The sequence below is a fragment of the Rhinoderma darwinii genome, chromosome 3 (assembly GCF_050947455.1).
Source record: "Rhinoderma darwinii isolate aRhiDar2 chromosome 3, aRhiDar2.hap1, whole genome shotgun sequence".
Classification (NCBI taxonomy): Eukaryota; Metazoa; Chordata; class Amphibia; order Anura; family Rhinodermatidae; genus Rhinoderma; species Rhinoderma darwinii.
The window spans coordinates 738733-759471 of NC_134689.1; the positions used below are offsets into that span (position 1 = coordinate 738733).

Here is a 20739-nt window from a genome sequence, read left to right on the forward strand (position 1 = left end):
GGGTGGCCCAGCACACTGTTTTGTCCAGGAGCCTCCCCAAACTTTGCCATGTACACATATACATATGACACGTGTGCTATTGAGGTCAGATATTCCTATACCTGTGTGGAAAATATCGCCCTCTTCATGATCGTCAGGTCATCTCGGTCCAAAATCTTGTTTAGATCGGGTATTTCCCCCCTGATGAGAGACGTATTATAAGATATTATGTATGACCCTCCCTATACGTTATATTAGGATAATCTCCACATGAGGAACGTTGTACAGAGGTTATTATGTATCAACCACAAGAACAGGATCAGTAATATCCTCATCACCCGGTAATAGCATCATCACCCGGTAATAGCATCATCACCCGGTAATATCCTCATCACCCGGTAATATCCTCATCACCCGGTAATATCCTCATCACCCGGTAATATCCTCATCACCCGGTAATAGCATCATCATCACCCGGCAATATCCTCATCACCCGGTAATATCATCATCGCCCGGTAATATCATCATCATCACCCGGTAATATCATCATCATCACCCGGCAATATCCTCATCACCCGGCAATATCCTCATCACCCGGTAATATCATCATCATCACCCGGTAATATCCTTGTCATCGCCCGGTAATATCATCATCACCCGGTAATATCATCGTCGCCCGGTAATATCCTCATCGCCCGGTAATAGCCTCATCGCCCGGTAATATCATCATCGCCCGGTAATATCATCATCATCACCCGGTAATATCATCATCATCACCCGGCAATATCCTCATCACCCGGCAATATCCTCATCACCCGGTAATATCATCATCATCACCCGGTAATATCCTTGTCATCGCCCGGTAATATCATCGTCGCCCGGTAATATCATCGTCGCCCGGTAATATCCTCATCGCCCGGTAATAGCATCATCGCCCGGTAATAGCATCATCGCCCGGTAATATCATCATCGCCCGGTAATTTCATCATCGCCCGGTAATATCCTCATCGCCCGGTAATATCCTCGTCGCCCGGTAATATCCTCGTCGCCCGGTAATATCCTCGTCATCACCCGGTAATATCATCATCATCCGGTAATATCATCATCATCACCCGGTAATATCATCATCATCACCCGGTAATATCATCATCATCACCCGGTAATATCATCATCACCCGGTAATATCATCATCATCACCCGGTAATATCATCATCACCCGGTAATATCATCATCACCCGGTAATATCATCATCATCAGCCGGTAATATCATCATCATCACAAGGTAATATCCTCATCATCACAAGGTAATATCCTCATCATCACCCGGTAATATCCTCATCATCACCCGGTAATATCCTCATCATCACCCGGTAATATCCTCATCATCACCCGGTAATATCATCATCATCACCCGGTAATATCATCATCATCACCCGGTAATATCATCATCATCACCCGGTAATATCATCATCATCACCCGGTAATATCATCATCGTCACCCGGTAATATCATCATCGTCACCCGCTAATATCCTCGTCACCCGCTAATATCCTCGTCACCCGGTAATATCCTCGTCACCCGGTAATATCCTCGTCACCCGGTAATATCCTCGTCACCCGGTAATATCCTCGTCACCCGGTAATAGCATCGTCACCCGGTAATAGCATCGTCGCCTGGTAATATCATCATCGCCCGGTAATATCATCATCGCCCAGTAATATCATCATCATCACCCGGTAATATCATCATCATCACCCGGTAATATCCTCGTCACCCGGCAATATCCCCGTCACCCGGCAATATCCCCGTCACCCGGCAATATCCTCGTCACCCGGCAATATCATCATCACCCGGTAATATCCCCGTCACCCGGCAATATCCCCGTCACCCGGCAATATCCTCGTCACCCGGTAATATCCTCATCACCCGGCAATATCCTCATCACCCGGCAATATCCCCGTCACCCGGCAATATCCCCGTCACCCGGCAATATCCTCGTCACCCGGCAATATCATCATCACCCGGTAATATCCCCGTCACGCGGTAATATCCCCGTCACCCGGTAATATCCTCGTCACCCGGCAATATCCTCGTCACCCGGCAATATCCTCATCAACCAGCTTTCCTACACACAGATACGGCTGATATATATATATACACACACACACACACATATAAATACATACTGGGATTTCTGGGGGAGACCCCTTATTAGTGAGACACCCACCTCAGCAAAGCTTCATATAACTTCTTCCCAAACTTCTCCTTCACGGTGTGCGCCGTGTCCCTGAAACAACATCAATCTCACATGAAATCTTATAATATCTGATGTCAATGTACAGAAACCAATAAAAGTGCCCCCCCGCCAGCACAGTCACGTCCCCCCCGGCCGCCAGCACAGTCACGTCCCCCCACCGCCCGCCAGCACAGTCACGTCCCCCCACCGCCCGCCAGCACAGTCACGTCCCCCCCCGGCCGCCAGCACAGTCACGTCCCCCCCCGGCCGCCAGCACAGTCACGTCCCCCCCCGGCCGCCAGCACAGTCACGTCCCCCCCCCGCCCGCCAGCACAGTCACGTCCCCCCCCGGCCGCCAGCACAGTCACGTCCCCCCCCGGCCGCCAGCACAGTCACGTGCCCCCCCCGGCCGCCAGCACAGTCACGTCCCCCCCACCGCCCGCCAGCACAGTCACGTCCCCCCCCCCCGCCCGCCAGCACAGTTACAGTCACGTCCCCCCCCGCCCGCCAGCACAGTCACGTCCCCCCCCCGGCCGCCAGCACAGTCACGTCCCCCCCACCGCCCGCCAGCACAGTCACGTCCCCCCCCGCCCGCCAGCACAGTCACGTCCCCCCCCGCCCGCCAGCACAGTCACGTCCCCCCCGGCCGCCAGCACAGTCACGTCCCCCCCCCCGCCCGCCAGCACAGTCACGTCCCCCCCCCCCGCCCGCCAGCACAGTCACGTCCCCCCCCGGCCGCCAGCACAGTCACGTCCCCCCCCCCGCCCGCCAGCACAGTCACGTCCCCCCCGGCCGCCAGCACAGTCACGTCGTCCCCCCCCGCCCGCCAGCACAGTCACGTCCCCCCCCCGCCCGCCAGCACAGTCACGTCCCCCCCGGCCGCCAGCACAGTCACGTCCCCCCCACCGCCCGCCAGCACAGTCACGTCCCCCCCCCCCGCGCCAGCACAGTCACGTCCCACCCGGCCGCCAGCACAGTCACGTCCCACCCGGCCGCCAGCACAGTCACGTCCCACCCCCCCGCCCGCCAGCACAGTCACGTCCCCCCCGGCCGCCAGCACAGTCACGTCCCCCCCCCGCCCGCCAGCACAGTCACGTCCCCGCCCCGCCCGCCAGCACAGTCACGTCCCCGCCCCGCCCGCCAGCACAGTCACGTCCCCCCCCCCGCCCGCCAGCACAGTCTCGTCCCGCCCGCCAGCACAGTCACGTCCCCCCCCCCGCCAGCACAGTCACGTCCCCCCCCGCCCGCCAGCACAGTCTCGTCCCCCCAGCCCGCCAGCACAGTCTCGTCCCCCCAGCCCGCCAGCACAGTCACGTCCCGCCCCGCCAGCACAGTCACGCCCCCCCCGTCCGCCAGCACAGTCACGTCTCCCCCCCCCAACAGCACAGTCACATCCTCGTACCATAGCTGCTTCCTGATCGCCTGACCCTTCAGCGTCTCCACATTGAAGTTATTTGTTTTGGTTGGCATTATGAAAAACACCACAACCGTAATATCACTGCGATGAACCTGCGCAAAACAAGAAAGAGTTATAATGTACAGGACGTTATATCAGGTGACTCCTCCAATAATATATAATCCCCTGTTACATGTCCTAAAATCCACACACACTTTATATACAGTAACAGCTATTCATCTATTACTACTGACAACCAGCCTGTATATCATGTATGAGAGGTTGTCACAGCCCCGCCCCCTGTTACCGACATCACTGATATATAATATAATTACATGTGATCAGACATGAGATCCACACATCTTATATACAGTCACAGCTACTCATCTATTACTACTGACAACCAGCCTGTATATCATGTATGAGAGGTTGTCACAGCCCCGCCCCCTGTTACTGACATCACTGATATATAATATAATTACATGTGATCAGACATGAGATCCACACATCTTATATACAGTGACAGCTATTCATCTATTACTACTGACAACCAGCCTGTATATCATGTGTGAGAGGTTGTCACAGCTCCGCCCCCTGTTACTGACATCACTGATATATAATATAATTACACTGTGATCAGACATGAGATCCACACATCTTATATACAGTAACAGCTATTCATCTATTACTACTGACAACCAGCCTGTATACCATGTGTGAGAGGTTGTCACAGCCCCGCCCCTGTTACTGACATCACTGATATATAATATAATTACATGTGATCAGACATGAGATCCACACATCTTATATACAGTAACAGCTATTCATCTATTACTACTGACAACCAGCCTGTATATCATGTGTGAGAGGTTGTCACAGCCCCGCCCCCTGTTACTGACATCACTGATATATAATATAATTACATGTGATCAGACATGAGATCCACACATCTTATATACAGTAACAGCTATTCATCTATTACTACTGACAACCAGCCTGTATATCATGTGTGAGAGGTTGTCACAGCCCCGCCCCCTGTTACTGACATCACTGATATATAATATAATTACACTGTGATCAGACATGAGATCCACACATCTTATATACAGTAACAGCTATTCATCTATTACTACTGACAACCAGCCTGTATATCATGTGTGAGAGGTTGTCACAGCTCCGCCCCCTGTTACTGACATCACTGATATATAATATAATTACACTGTGATCAGACATGAGATCCACACATCTTATATACAGTAACAGCTATTCATCTATTACTACTGACAACCAGCCTGTATATTATGTGTGAGAGGCTGTCACAGCCCCGACCCCTGTTACTGACAACCAGCCTGTATATCATGTGTGAGAGGTTGTCACAGCTCCGCCCCCTGTTACTGACATCACTGATATATAATTACACTGTGATCAGACATGAGATCCACACATCTTATATACAGTAACAGCTATTCATCTATTACTACTGACAACCAGCCTGTATATCATGTGTGAGAGGTTGTCACAGCCCCGCCCCCTGTTACTGACATCACTGATATATAATATAATTACACTGTGATCAGACATGAGATCCACACATCTTATATAGAGCAACAGCTATTCATCTATTACTACTGACAACCAGCCTGTATATCATGTGTGAGAGGTTGTCACAGCCCCGCCCCCTGTTACTGACATCACTGATATATAATATAATTACACTGTGATCAGACATGAGATCCGCACATCTTATATACAGTAACAGCTATTCATCTATTACTACTGACAACCAGCCTGTATATAATGTGTGAGAGGTTGTCACAGCCCCGCCCCCTGTTACTGACATCACTGATATATAATATAATTACATTGTGATCAGACATGAGATCCACACATCTTATATACAGTAACAGCTATTCCTCTATTACTACTGACAACCAGCCTGTATATCATGTGTGAGAGGTTGTCACAGCCCCGCCCCCTGTTACTGACATCACTGATATATAATATAATTACACTGTGATCAGACATGAGATCCCCACATCTTATATACAGTCACAGCTACTCATCTATTATGGATAATAAGACACTTACCCGGAGCAGGAAGTTCAGTCTAGACAGAGACTCCAGGAATATGTCGGCCCCTTTATTTGAATATTCGTAGCGACCGGCAATGAAGAAGAACAGCGTCTTGTCCAGATTAAAGTCCAGGTGTCTGAATGATCACAAACAGAAGTATTATTTAATGGGCTTTTTCCACTATATTTAGGATATAATCACATAACTTCCATAGACCTGGATAGAGAGAGTCATCTCTACGCTTAGTCTCCTCTCGCAGTCTTGACTTGCCGAACATGTAGAATCCTCACCTATCAGACATTTAGGGCATTATCTGGAGATATGCCATAAACATCTGAAGAGGCGAACCCCGGTAATTGCAAGATGCCGCATCACACCTCAGCCTGGAGACCAGACTCACAGAGGAACAACAACACTGATACATTGTAACAAATCCTCAGCTGACAGAAATATTAGATCTCAGCCTCCAGTTCTAAACAACAATGTCCTCATTCACTGACAACAAGGAGAGATGTAAAAAAAATAAAAATAAAGTGGAAATACAAAGTTTATTAGGAAGTTGCAGAACTTTTCATTATACAGTGGTTAGAATGTAACCATGGTTTCATTTTTTCCGCCCATAAATCAATAGTACAAATAAATATGTGACTCCAGCACTGGGATGAGATTTAACACTTACTAGAAGTTACAGCAGCGTGGAGGCTATAATACAGCACTAATGAGGAGTGTAGCTGTGAATCCAGCACTGGGGTGAGATGTAACACTTACTAGAAGCTGCAGCAGCGTGGAGGCTATAATACAGCAGTAATGAGGAGTGTAGGTGTGAATCCAGCACTGGGGTGAGATATAACACTTACTAGAAGCTGCAGCAGCGTGGAGGCTATAATACAGCACTAATGAGGAGTGTAGCTCTGAATCCAGCACTGGGGTGAGATATAACACTTAGTAGAAGCTGCAGCAGCGTGGAGGCTATAATACAGCAGTAATGAGGAGTGTAGCTGTGAATCCAGCACTGGGGTGAGATATAAGACTTACTAGAAGCTGCAGCAGCGTGGAGGCTATAATACAGCACTAATGAGGAGTGTAGCTGTGAATCCAGCACTGGGGTGAGATGTAATACTTACTAGAAGCTGCAGCAGCGTGGAGGCTATAATACAGCAGTAATGAGCAGTGTAGGTGTGAATCCAGCACTGGGGTGAGATATAACACTTACTAGAAGCTGCAGCAGCGTGGAGGCTATAATACAGCAGTAATGAGGAGTGTAGCTGTGAATCCAGCACTGGGGTGAGATGTAACACTTACTAGAAGCTGCAGCAGCGTGGAGGCTATAATACAGCAGTAATGAGGAGTGTAGGTGTGAATCCAGCACTGGGGTGAGATATAACACTTACTAGAAGCTGCAGCAGCGTGGAGGCTATAATACAGCAGTAATGAGGAGTGTAGCTGTGAATCCAGCACTGGGGTGAGATATAACACTTACTAGAAGCTGCAGCAGCGTGGAGGCTATAATACAGCAGTAATGAGGAGTGTAGCTGTGAATCCAGCACTGGGGTGAGATATAACACTTACTAGAAGCTGCAGCAGCGTGGAGGCTATAATACAGCAGTAATGAGGAGTGTAGCTGTAAATCCAGCACTGGGGTGAGATATAACACTTACTAGAAGCTGCAGCAGCGTGGAGGCTATAATACAGCAGTAATGAGGAGTGTAGCTGTGAATACAGCACTGGGGTGAGATATAACACTTACTAGAAGCTGCAGCAGCGTGGAGGCTATAATACAGCAGTAATGAGGAGTGTAGCTGTGAATCCAGCACTGGGGTGAGATATAACACTTACTAGAAGCTGCAGCAGGGTGGAGGCTATAATACAGCAGTAATGAGGAGTGTAGCTCTGAATCCAGCACTGGGGTGAGATATAACACTTACTAGAAGCTGCAGCAGCGTGGAGGCTATAATACAGCAGTAATGAGGAATGTAGCTGTAAATCCAGCACTGGGGTGAGATATAACACTTACTAGAAGATGCAGCAGCGTGGAGGCTATAATACAGCAGTAATGAGGAGTGTAGCTGTGAATCCAGCACTGGGGTGAGATATAACACTTACTAGAAGCTGCAGCAGCGTGGAGGCTATAATACAGCAGTAATGAGGAGTGTAGCTGTGAATCCAGCACTGGGGTGAGATATAACACTTACTAGAAGCTGCAGCAGGGTGGAGGCTATAATACAGCAGTAATGAGGAGTGTAGCTCTGAATCCAGCACTGGGGTGAGATATAACACTTACTAGAAGCTGCAGCAGCGTGGAGGCTATAATACAGCAGTAATGAGGAGTGTAGCTGTGAATCCAGCACTGGGGTGAGATATAACACTTACTAGAAGCTGCAGCAGCGTGGAAGCTATAATACAGCAGTAATGAGGAGTGTAGCTGTAAATCCAGCACTGGGGTGAGATATAACACTTACTAGAAGCTGCAGCAGCGTGGAGGCTATAATACAGCAGTAATGAGGAGTGTAGCTGTGAATCCAGCACTGGGGTGAGATATAACACTTACTAGAAGCTGCAGCAGCGTGGAAGCTATAATAGAGCAGTAATGAGGAGTGTAGCTGTGAATCCAGCACTGGGGTGAGATATAACACTTACTAGAAGCTGCAGCAGCGTGGAAGCTATAATACAGCAGTAATGAGGAGTGTAGCTGTGAATCCAGCACTGGGGTGAGATATAACACTTACTAGAAGCTGCAGCAGCGTGGAGGCTATAATACAGCAGTAATGAGGAGTGTAGCTGTGAATCCAGCACTGGGGTGAGATATAACACTTACTAGAAGCTGCAGCAGCATGGAAGCTATAATACAGCAGTAATGAGGAGTGTAGCTGTAAATCCAGCACTGGGGTGAGATATAACACTTACTAGAAGCTGCAGCAGCGTGGAGGCTATAATACAGCAGTAATGAGGAGTGTAGCTGTGAATACAGCACTGGGGTGAGATATAACACTTACTAGAAGCTGCAGCAGCGTGGAGGCTATAATACAGCAGTAATGAGGAGTGTAGCTGTGAATGCAGCACTGGGGTGAGATATAACACTTACTAGAAGCTGCAGCAGCGTGGAGACTATAATACAGCAGTAATGAGGAGTGCAGCTGTGAATCCAGCACTGGGGTGAGATATAACACTTACTAGAAGCTGCAGCAGCGTGGAGACTATAATACAGCAGTAATGAGGAGTGCAGCTGTGAATCCAGCACTGGGGTGAGATATAACACTTACTAGAAGCTGCAGCAGCGTGGAGGCTATAATACAGCAGTAATGAGGAGTGTAGCTGTGAATCCAGCACTGGGGTGAGATATAACACTTACTAGAAGCTGCAGCAGCGTGGAGGCTATAATACAGCAGTAATGAGGAGTGTAGCTGTGAATCCAGCACTGGGGTGAGATATAACACTTACTAGAAGCTGCAGCAGGGTGGAGGCTATAATACAGCAGTAATGAGGAGTGTAGCTCTGAATCCAGCACTGGGGTGAGATATAACACTTACTAGAAGCTGCAGCAGCGTGGAGGCTATAATACAGCAGTAATGAGGAGTGTAGCTGTGAATCCAGCACTGGGGTGAGATATAACACTTACTAGAAGCTGCAGCAGCGTGGAGGCTATAATACAGCAGTAATGAGGAGTGTAGCTGTAAATCCAGCACTGGGGTGAGATATAACACTTACTAGAAGCTGTAGCAGCGTGGAGGCTATAATACAGCAGTAATGAGGAGTGTAGCTGTGAATCCAGCACTGGGGTGAGATATAACACTTACTAGAAGCTGCAGCAGTGTGGAAGCTATAATACAGCAGTAATGAGGAGTGTAGCTGTGAATCCAGCACTGGGGTGAGATATAACACTTACTAGAAGCTGCAGCAGCGTGGAGGCTATAATACAGCAGTAATGAGGAGTGTAGCTGTGAATCCAGCACTGGGGTGAGATATAACACTTACTAGAAGCTGCAGCAGCGTGGAAGCTATAATACAGCAGTAATGAGGAGTGTAGCTGTGAATCCAGCACTGGGGTGAGATATAACACTTACTAGAAGCTGCAGCAGCGTGGAAGCTATAATACAGCAGTAATGAGGAGTGTAGCTGTAAATCCAGCACTGGGGTGAGATATAACACTTACTAGAAGCTGCAGCAGCGTGGAAGCTATAATACAGCAGTAATGAGGAGTGTAGCTGTGAATCCAGCACTGGGGTGAGATATAACACTTACTAGAAGCTGCAGCAGCGTGGAGGCTATAATACAGCAGTAATGAGGAGTGTAGCTGTGAATCCAGCACTGGGGTGAGATATAACACTTACTAGAAGCTGCAGCAGCGTGGAGGCTATAATACAGCAGTAATGAGGAGTGTAGCTGTGAATCCAGCACTGGGGTGAGATATAACACTTACTAGAAGCTGCAGCAGCGTGGAAGCTATAATACAGCAGTAATTAGGAGTGTAGCTGTAAATCCAGCACTGGGGTGAGATAGAACACTTACTAGAAGCTGCAGCAGCGTGGAGGCTATAATACAGCAGTAATGAGGAGTGTAGCTGTGAATCCAGCACTGGGGTGAGATATAACACTTACTAGAAGCTGCAGCAGCGTGGAGGCTATAATACAGCAGTAATGAGGAGTGTAGCTGTGAATCCAGCACTGGGGTGAGTTTTAACACTTACTAGAAGCTGCAGCAGCATGGAGGCTATAATACAGCAACAATGAGGAGTGTAGCTGTGAATCCAGCACTGGGGTGAGATATAACACTTACTAGAAGCTGCAGCAGCGTGGAGGCTATAATACAGCAGTAATGAGGAGTGTAGCTGTAAATCCAGCACTGGGGTGAGATATAACACTTACTAGAAGCTGCAGCAGCGTGGAGGCTATAATACAGCAGTAATGAGGAGTGTAGCTGTGAATCCAGCACTGGGGTGAGATATAACACTTACTAGAAGCTGCAGCAGCGTGGAGGCTATAATACAGCAGTAATGAGGAGTGTAGCTGTGAATACAGCACTGGGGTGAGTTTTAACACTTACTAGAAGCTGCAGCAGCGTGGAGGCTATAATACAGCAACAATGAGGAGTGTAGCTGTGAATCCAGCACTGGGGTGAGATATAACACTTACTAGAAGCTGCAGCAGCGTGGAGGCTATAATACAGCAGTAATGAGGAGTGTAGCTGTAAATCCAGCACTGGGGTGAGATATAACACTTACTAGAAGCTGCAGCAGCGTGGAGGCTATAATACAGCAGTAATGAGGAGTGTAGCTGTGAATCCAGCACTGGGGTGAGATATAACACTTACTAGAAGCTGCAGCAGCGTGGAAGCTATAATACAGCAGTAATGAGGAGTGTAGCTGTGAATCCAGCACTGGGGTGAGATATAACACTTACTAGAAGCTGCAGCAGCGTGGAGGCTATAATACAGCAGTAATGAGGAGTGTAGCTGTGAATCCAGCACTGGGGTGAGATATAACACTTACTAGAAGCTGCAGCAGCGTGGAGGCTATAATACAGCAGTAATGAGGAGTGTAGCTGTGAATCCAGCACTGGGGTGAGATATAACACTTACTAGAAGCTGCAGCAGCGTGGAAGCTATAATACAGCAGTAATGAGGAGTGTAGCTGTAAATCCAGCACTGGGGTGAGATATAACACTTACTAGAAGCTGCAGCAGCGTGGAGGCTATAATACAGCAGTAATGAGGAGTGTAGCTGTGAATCCAGCACTGGGGTGAGATATAACACTTACTAGAAGCTGCAGCAGCGTGGAGGCTATAATACAGCAGTAATGAGGAGTGTAGCTGTGAATCCAGCACTGGGGTGAGATATAACACTTACTAGAAGCTGCAGCAGCGTGGAGGCTATAATACAGCAGTAATGAGGAGTGTAGCTGTGAATCCAGCACTGGGGTGAGATATAACACTTACTAGAAGCTGCAGCAGCGTGGAGGCTATAATACAGCAGTAATGAGGAGTGTAGCTGTAAATCCAGCACTGGGGTGAGATAGAACACTTACTAGAAGCTGCAGCAGCGTGGAGGCTATAATACAGCAGTAATGAGGAGTGTAGCTGTGAATCCAGCACTGGGGTGAGATATAACACTTACTAGAAGCTGCAGCAGCGTGGAAGCTATAATACAGCAGTAATGAGGAGTGTAGCTGTAAATCCAGCACTGGGGTGAGATAGAACACTTACTAGAAGCTGCAGCAGCGTGGAGGCTATAATACAGCAGTAATGAGGAGTGTAGCTGTGAATCCAGCACTGGGGTGAGATATAACACTTACTAGAAGCTGCAGCAGCGTGGAGGCTATAATACAGCAGTAATGAGGAGTGTAGCTGTGAATCCAGCACTGGGGTGAGATATAACACTTACTAGAAGCTGCAGCAGCGTGGAGGCTATAATACAGCAGTAATGAGGAGTGTAGCTGTGAATCCAGCACTGGGGTGAGATATAACACTTACTAGAAGCTGCAGCAGCGTGGAAGCTATAATACAGCAGTAATGAGGAGTGTAGCTGTGAATCCAGCACTGGGGTGAGATATAACACTTACTAGAAGCTGCAGCAGCGTGGAGGCTATAATACAGCAGTAATGAGGAGTGTAGCTGTGAATCCAGCACTGGGGTGAGATATAACACTTACTAGAAGCTGCAGCAGCGTGGAGGCTATAATACAGCAGTAATGAGGAGTGTAGCTCTGAATCCAGCACTGGGGTGAGATATAACACTTACTAGAAGCTGCAGCAGCGTGGAAGCTATAATACAGCAGTAATGAGCAGTGTAGCTGTGAATCCAGCACTGGGGTGAGATATAACACTTACTAGAATGTTTGGCCAATATTCAAAAAGGGGTCCAAAAGTGAGCCTCGAAAATATAGGGCTGTAAGTTTTATCTCTATTGTGGGTAACATTTTGAAGGTTTTCTAAGAGACGCTATCGTGGAGTATCTCAATGAAAATGAAGGTATAACCCCAGATTAGTGTGACAGGACCGATCCTTGATAAAGCCATGCGGATATGATCAGCTTCTATGAGGAGGTAAGTTCTAGGCTAGACTGGGGGGAGTTATTAGATATCATTTATCTTGGCGTTTCCAAATCCTTTGATCCTGTGCTGCATAAAAGGTTGGAACATAAAATGAGAAAATGATGGGACTGGGGGCAAATCAGTGTAAGTGGGTAAGTAACTGGCTCAGTGCTAGAAACAGAGGGTGGTTATTACTGGTATATACTCATATTGGGTCACCACTACCAGAGAGGTAATACTGAGGACCACAGGGGCAGTATTGGAGGGGTCACTATTACTGAGGACCACAGGGGCAGTATTGGAGGGGGTCACTATTACTGAGGACCACAGGGGCATTATTGGAGGGGTCACCATTACTACTGAAGTCCACAGGGCAGTACTGGAGGGGTCAGTATTACTACTGAGGACCACAGGGGCAGTATTGGAGGGGGTCACCATTACTACTCAGTACCACAGGGGCAGTATTGGAGGGGTCACCATTACTACTGAGGACCACAGGGGCAGTATTGGAGGGGTCACCATTACTACTGAGGACCACAGGGTCAGTATTGGAGGGGTCACCATTACTACTGAGGACCACAGGGGCAGTATTGGAGGGGTCACCATTACTACTGAGGACCACAGGGGCAGTATTGGAGGGGTCACTATTACTGAGGACCACAGGGGTAGTATTGGAGGGGCCACTATTACGGAGGACTACATGGGCGGTATTGGAAGGGTGACCATTACTACTGAGGACCACAGGGGCAGTACTGGAGGGGACACCATTACTATTGACGACCACAGGGGTAAGATTGGAAGGGTCACCATTACTACTGAGGACCACAGGGGCAGTATTGGAGGGGTCACCATTACTACTGAGGACCACAGGGGCAGTATTGGAGGGGTCACTATTACTGAGGACCACAGGGGCAGTATTGGAGGGGTCACCATTACTACTGAGGACCACAGGGACAGTATTGGAGGGGTCACTATTACTGAGGACCACAGGGGGAAGTATTGGAGGGGTCACCATTACTACTGAGGACCACAGGGGCAGTATTGGAGGGGTCACTATTTCTGAGGACCACAGGGGCAGTATTGGAGGGGTCACCATTACTACTGAGGACCACAGGGGCAGTATTGGAGGGGTCACTATTACTGAGGACCACAGGGGCAGTATTGGAGGGGTCACCATTACTACTGAGGACCACAGGGGCAGTATTGGAGGGGTCACTATTACTGAGGACCACAGGGGCAGTATTGGAGGGGTCACCATTACTACTGAGGACCACAGGGACAGTATTGGAGGGGTCACTATTACTGAGGACCACAGGGGAAGTATTGGAGGGGTCACTATTACTGATGACCACAGGGGCAGTATTGGAGGGGTCACCATTACTACTGAGGACCACAGGGGCAGTATTGGAGGGGTCACTATTACTGAGGACCACAGGGGCAGTATTGGAGGGGTCACCATTACTACTGAGGACCACAGGGGCAGTATTGGAGGGGTCACCATTACTACTGAGGACCACAGGGGCAGTATTGGAGGGGTCACCATTACTACTGAGGACCACAGGGACAGTATTGGAGGGGTCACTATTACTGAGGACCACAGGGGCAGTATTGGAGGGGTCACCATTACTACTGAGGACCACAGGGGCAGTATTGGAGGGGTCACTATTACTGAGGACCACAGGGGCAGTATTGGAGGGGTCACCATTACTACTGAGGACCACAGGGGCAGTATTGGAGGGGTCACTATTACTGAGGACCACAGGGGCAGTATTGGAGGGGTCACCATTACTACTGAGGACCACAGGGACAGTATTGGAGGGGTCACTATTACTGAGGACCACAGGGGAAGTATTGGAGGGGTCACTATTACTGAGGACCACAGGGGCAGTATTGGAGGGGTCACCATTACTACTGAGGACCACAGGGGCAGTATTGGAGGGGTCACTATTACTGAGGACCACAGGGGCAGTATTGGAGGGGTCACCATTACTACTGAGGACCACAGGGGCAGTATTGGAGGGGTCACTATTACTACTGAGGACCACAGGGGCAGTATTGGAGGGGTCACTATTACTGAGGACCACAGGGGCAGTATTGGAGGGGTCACTATTACTGAGGACCACAGGGGAAGTATTGGAGGGGTCACCATTACTACTGAGGACCACAGGGGCAGTATTGGAGGGGTCACTATTACTACTGAGGACCACAGGGGCAGTATTGGAGGGGTCACTATTACTGAGGACCACAGGGGCAGTATTGGAGGGGTCACTATTACTGAGGACCACAGGGGAAGTATTGGAGGGGTCACTATTACTACTGAGGACCACAGGGGCAGTATTGGAGGGGTCACCATTACTACTGAGGACCACAGGGGCAGTATTGGAGGGGTCACCATTACTACTGAGGACCACAGGGGCAGTATTGGAGGGGTCACCATTACTACTGAGGACCACAGGGGCAGTATTGGAGGGGTCACCATTACTACTGAGGACCACAGGGGCAGTATTGGAGGGGTCACTATTACTGAGGACCACAGGGGAAGTATTGGAGGGGTCACCATTACTACTGAGGACCACAGGGGCAGTATTGGAGGGGTCACTATTACTACTGAGGACCACAGGGGCAGTATTGGAGGGGTCACCATTACTACTGAGGACCACAGGGGCAGTATTGGAGGGGTCACCATTACTACTGAGGACCACAGGGGCAGTATTGGAGGGGTCACCATTACTACTGAGGACCACAGGGGCAGTATTGGAGGGGTCACCATTACTACTGAGGACCACAGGGGCAGTATTGGAGGGGTCACCATTACTACTGAGGACCACAGGGGCAGTATTGGAGGGGTCACTATTACTGAGGACCACAGGGGAAGTATTGGAGGGGTCACCATTACTACTGAGGACCACAGGGGCAGTATTGGAGGGGTCACCATTACTACTGAGGACCACAGGGGCAGTATTGGAGGGGTCACCATTACTACTGAGGACCACAGGGGCAGTATTGGAGGGGTTATTACATATTACAGAGTTTCTTATATTTGCTTATACTATTGATTTATGGGAAACCCTTTACACTGTATTTATAAAAACTACAAAATGTTTTTAGAAGAAGCTGTGCCTGACTGCTCCTATGTTACATAATGTCTGATACTCCAGTCACAGACGGAGCTGCAATTAGAGATCTGTTGTTGCAGCTCTGGATGTGACTGGGTTATAATACATGATGTAACTGCTGAATTGTAAATGCAGCTCTTGATGTGACTGGAGTATATGACATGATGTAACTAAAATGATGTTTAGATTGATTTTTTGTACCCGTAGAAATGGCCACGGATGAATTCCTGGATCCGGGACTTGTACAGAGAGTGAAGGTTCTGAAACTCGTGCATTGCAGAGAACTTCTTAATATTTAAGCCATTTGGAGTAATTACATCTGTAAGAAATAAAAAAAAAATGTAAGTAAGAATGGTGAATTTATTACCACCACCATCATCATCATCATCACCATCATCATCATCATCATCACCATCAACACCCCCACCATCATCATTAACACCACCATCACCATCACCACCCCCACCATCATCATCATCGTCACCACCACCATCATCACCACCACCATACCATCATCACCACCTCTAGCAGAATCATCACCACCAATATCATCATCATCATCATCATCATCATCACCACCACCATCATCATTACCACCATCATCATCACCATCAACACCCCCACCATCATCATTAACACCACCATCACCATTATCATCACCACCCCCACCATCATCACCACCATCATCGTCACCACCACCATCGTCACCACCACCACCATACCATCATCACCACCTCTAGCAGAATCATCACCACCAATATCATCATCACCACCACCACCATCATCATCATCAACACCCCCACCATCATCATTACCACCACACCATCATCATCAGCATCATCACCATCATCACCATCACCATCACCATCACCATCAACACCCCCACCATCATCATTAACACCACCATCATCACCATTATCATCACCACCCCCACCATCATCACCATCACCATCACCACCATCACCATCATCCCACCATCATCACCACCTCTAGCAGAATCATCACCATCATCATCACCACCACCACCACCACCCCTACCATCATCATCATCATCACCACCACCAACACCCCTACCATCATCATTACCACCACCATCACCGCCACCATCACCAGCACCATCACCACCCCCACCATCATCACCACCCCCACCATCATCATCATCACCACCACCATCACCACCCCCACCATCATCACCACCCCTACCATCATCACCACGACCATTACCAACACCACCACCATCATCACTAACACCATCATCACTACCACCACCATCTCCAACACCCCTATCATCACCACCACCACCATCACCACCACAATCATCACCACTACCACCATTACCACCCCCACCATCATCAACACCCCTACCATCATCAACACCCGTACCATCATCACCACCACCATCACCACCCCCACCATCACCACCCCCACCATCATAAACACCCCTATCACCACCACCCCTACCATCATCACCACCACCCCTACCATCACCACCACCATCACCCCACCATCACCACCACCCCCACCATCATCAACACCACCACCAACACCCCTACCATCATCACCACCACCATTATCACCATCATCCCCATTATGATCATCACCACCACCAACATCATCCCCATCATCACCACCACCAACATCATCGCCACCATCATCACGACCACCACCATCACCATCAGAATCATCACCACCATTATCCTAATTATTATGATTATCACTATAATCATAATCATTATCATCACCACCACCACCACCCCTACCATCATCACCACCACCATCATCACCACCACCATCATCACCACCACCACCACCATCACCACACCACCACCACCATCATCACCATCAGCACCACCACCATCATCATCATCACTACCACTACCACCACCATCACCCCTACCATCATCACCACCATCATCACCCCCACCATCATCAACACCCCTACCATCATGACCACCATCAACACCACCCCTACCATCATCATCACCACCATTATCACCATCACCACCACCATCATCATCACTATCACTACCACCACCACCACCATCACCAACACCCCTACCATCATCAACACCCCTACCATCATGACCACCATCATCACCACCCCCACCATCAACACCACCCCTACCATCACCAACACCATCATCACCACCACCCCCACCATCAACACCACCCCCACCATCAACACCACCCCTACCATCATCATCATCACCACCATAATCATCACCACCATCATCACTACCACCACCATCATCATCACCACCACCATTATCATCACCATCACCACCATCATCACTACCACCACCATCATCACCACCACCACCACCATTATCATCACCATCACCATCACTACCACTACCACCACCATCACCCCTACCATCATCACCACCATCATCACCCCCACCATCATCAACACCCCTACCATCATGACCACCATCAACACCACCCCTACCATCATCACCATCACCACCATTATCACCATCATCATCATCACCACCACCATCATCACTATCACTACCACCACCAACACCCCTACCATCATCAACACCCCTACCATCATGACCACCATCACCACCCCCACCATCACCAACACCATCATCACCACCACCCCCACCATCAACACCACCCCTACCATCATCACCACCATCAGCACCACCATAATCATCACCACCATCATCACTACCACCACCATCATCATCATCACTACCACCACCATCATCACCACCACCACCATTATCATCACCATCACCACCACCATCCCCACCCTCATCGCCACCATCATCACGACCACCATTATCCTAATTATTATGATTATCACTATAATCACCACCCCTACCATCATCATCACCACCAACACCCCTACCATCATCACCGCCATCATCACCATCACCACCACAATCATTATCCTAATTATGATTATCACTATAATAATTATCATCACCATAATCACCACCATCAACACCCCTACCATCATCACCACCACCATCACCACCATTATCCTAATTATTATGATTATCACTATAATAATTATCATCACCATAATCACCACCATCAACACCCCTACCATCATCACCACCACCATCACCACCATTATCCTAATTATTATGATTATCACTATAATCATAATCATCATCATCACCATAATCACCACCTTCTTCATCATCATGCAGAAAATCACCACCATCACCGTCTTCATCATCACCCTCATCATCACAATCATTAACGTTTTCATCATCACCCTCATCATCACCGTCATTATTATTACTATTAGATCAGATATTACATTCAGATTAAAAGGGGAATTCCACCTACAATCATCTCCCAACACATCCTATAGACCAGGAGATGACATCATCAGTGGGGTCTCTCACACGCTGCGGAAATTTCCAGCACACCGTTGTAGTAGCGTACAGCTGACAATCAATGCGTACCGCTGCGAGCGTTGCGTTAGACGGGAAGGATTTTAGGTGCATTTCCCCTTTAAATACTATTCTACTTGATGGTAGGTCTGTCTTATACCCGCTTTCCTCTTCAGCATGTGCTCGGCCTCGATGCCGGTGATCTGTGAGACGGTGGAGAAGACGTGAGCGCAGTGGGCAGACGCGCGCTCCATGCAGTATCGGTGATAAATCTGCCGCTCTCCGGCTTCTTTGTCGATGTCAAACTTAGAAATGATATAAAATCATGAATTAGAATGAATGAGACTAAAGAACCATGAGATAGAAATGAAGTGTGAGGCACCAAGAACCTCGCGCCTCCGTCACGTCACCGGCGCCAGACATGAAAATTCAGGAAAACGTCACAATAAAAAGGAAGAAATGAAGAGATGTGAAGAGGACGCATCCGCAGCGCACGTGGGCCGTCCCTCATGACAAGGGGCGGGGCCTCCCCTACCATCTTTGTTGTTGTTGGCAGCGCTCGTACAATTTCTGCGCCTCCCGCCGGCTGAGCGCGCTTGACATTTCCAGTGTAGTAATATGCACAGTGATGGCGGACGGCGGGCGCGCCCTGCTCCTTTATTTGTCAGGTAACTTTCTGACACATGTTAACATTTTCTAGGAGATCAGACGTCCTAATGAGGGGCGTCCGGGCCCCGGAAAGGTCAACACAGCCCAAAGGGCACGGACGAAGCGAGCGCTGCAGCTGGACTGAGTGATGGGGGGGGGGGGTCTGCGTGGCATAGTCACCCGCGAAGGTCAGACGAGTCATCTACGAGCTGCGCTCCGCCGCCCGGACTCCACCATGTTTAACCTTTAAAGGACGAAATCCTACAAAGGGCAAAATCCTCTCATTTCTGATCTGACTAATTTCATGTTTGTGAAGCTAAAAGTTACGGAATTGTATCTGATCCACCCACGGACGGACGACAACGGCCGCGAAACCGCGAAAAAGAAAAACAACAAATACATAGAATCCTACACATAGCGAGACGCCCGCCAACTGACCAGCCCCCCGAAACTGATACAGGGGGCCCGGGCGCGACATCCACCCCACCGTGAGGGGGCAACTACACCAGCTACCCCGGACCACCAGGAATCACGATATTAACCCCTGCCCTGGACCACCAGAGATGATGACATTAACCCCTTCCCTGCCCCGGACCACCAGAGATGATGACAATAACCCCTTCCCTGCACTAGACCACCAGAGATGATGACATTAACCCCTTCCCTGCACTAGACCACCAGAGATGATGATATTAACCCCTTCCCTGCACTAGACCACCAGAGATGATGATATTAACCCCTTCCCTGCACTAGACCACCAGAGATGATGATATTAACCCCTTCCCTGCACTAGACCACCAGATATGATGACATTAACCCCTTCCCTGCCATTGACCACCAGTGGTAAATAAAGTGGTAAATGAGTTCATTGGTTGCTGGATAATATATTATTTACATACGACAACGTGTCCT

At 48.9% G+C, this 20739-nt stretch overlaps 1 protein-coding gene across 1 annotated transcript in view; it reads right to left on the minus strand.

Annotated features, from left to right (window-relative positions):
- GYS2 (glycogen synthase 2) overlaps positions 1-20739 on the minus strand; it is a 58185-nt gene that overhangs the window by 21334 nt on the left and 16112 nt on the right. Inside the window, exons 5-10 of the mRNA XM_075855634.1 lie at positions 19340-19484; positions 16025-16142; positions 5700-5820; positions 3618-3724; positions 2207-2266; positions 102-180 (exon numbers count right to left, since the gene is read on the minus strand). Coding sequence (XP_075711749.1) covers positions 102-180; positions 2207-2266; positions 3618-3724; positions 5700-5820; positions 16025-16142; positions 19340-19484 — 630 coding nt within the window. The remainder of the gene's footprint in view (positions 1-101; positions 181-2206; positions 2267-3617; positions 3725-5699; positions 5821-16024; positions 16143-19339; positions 19485-20739) is intronic.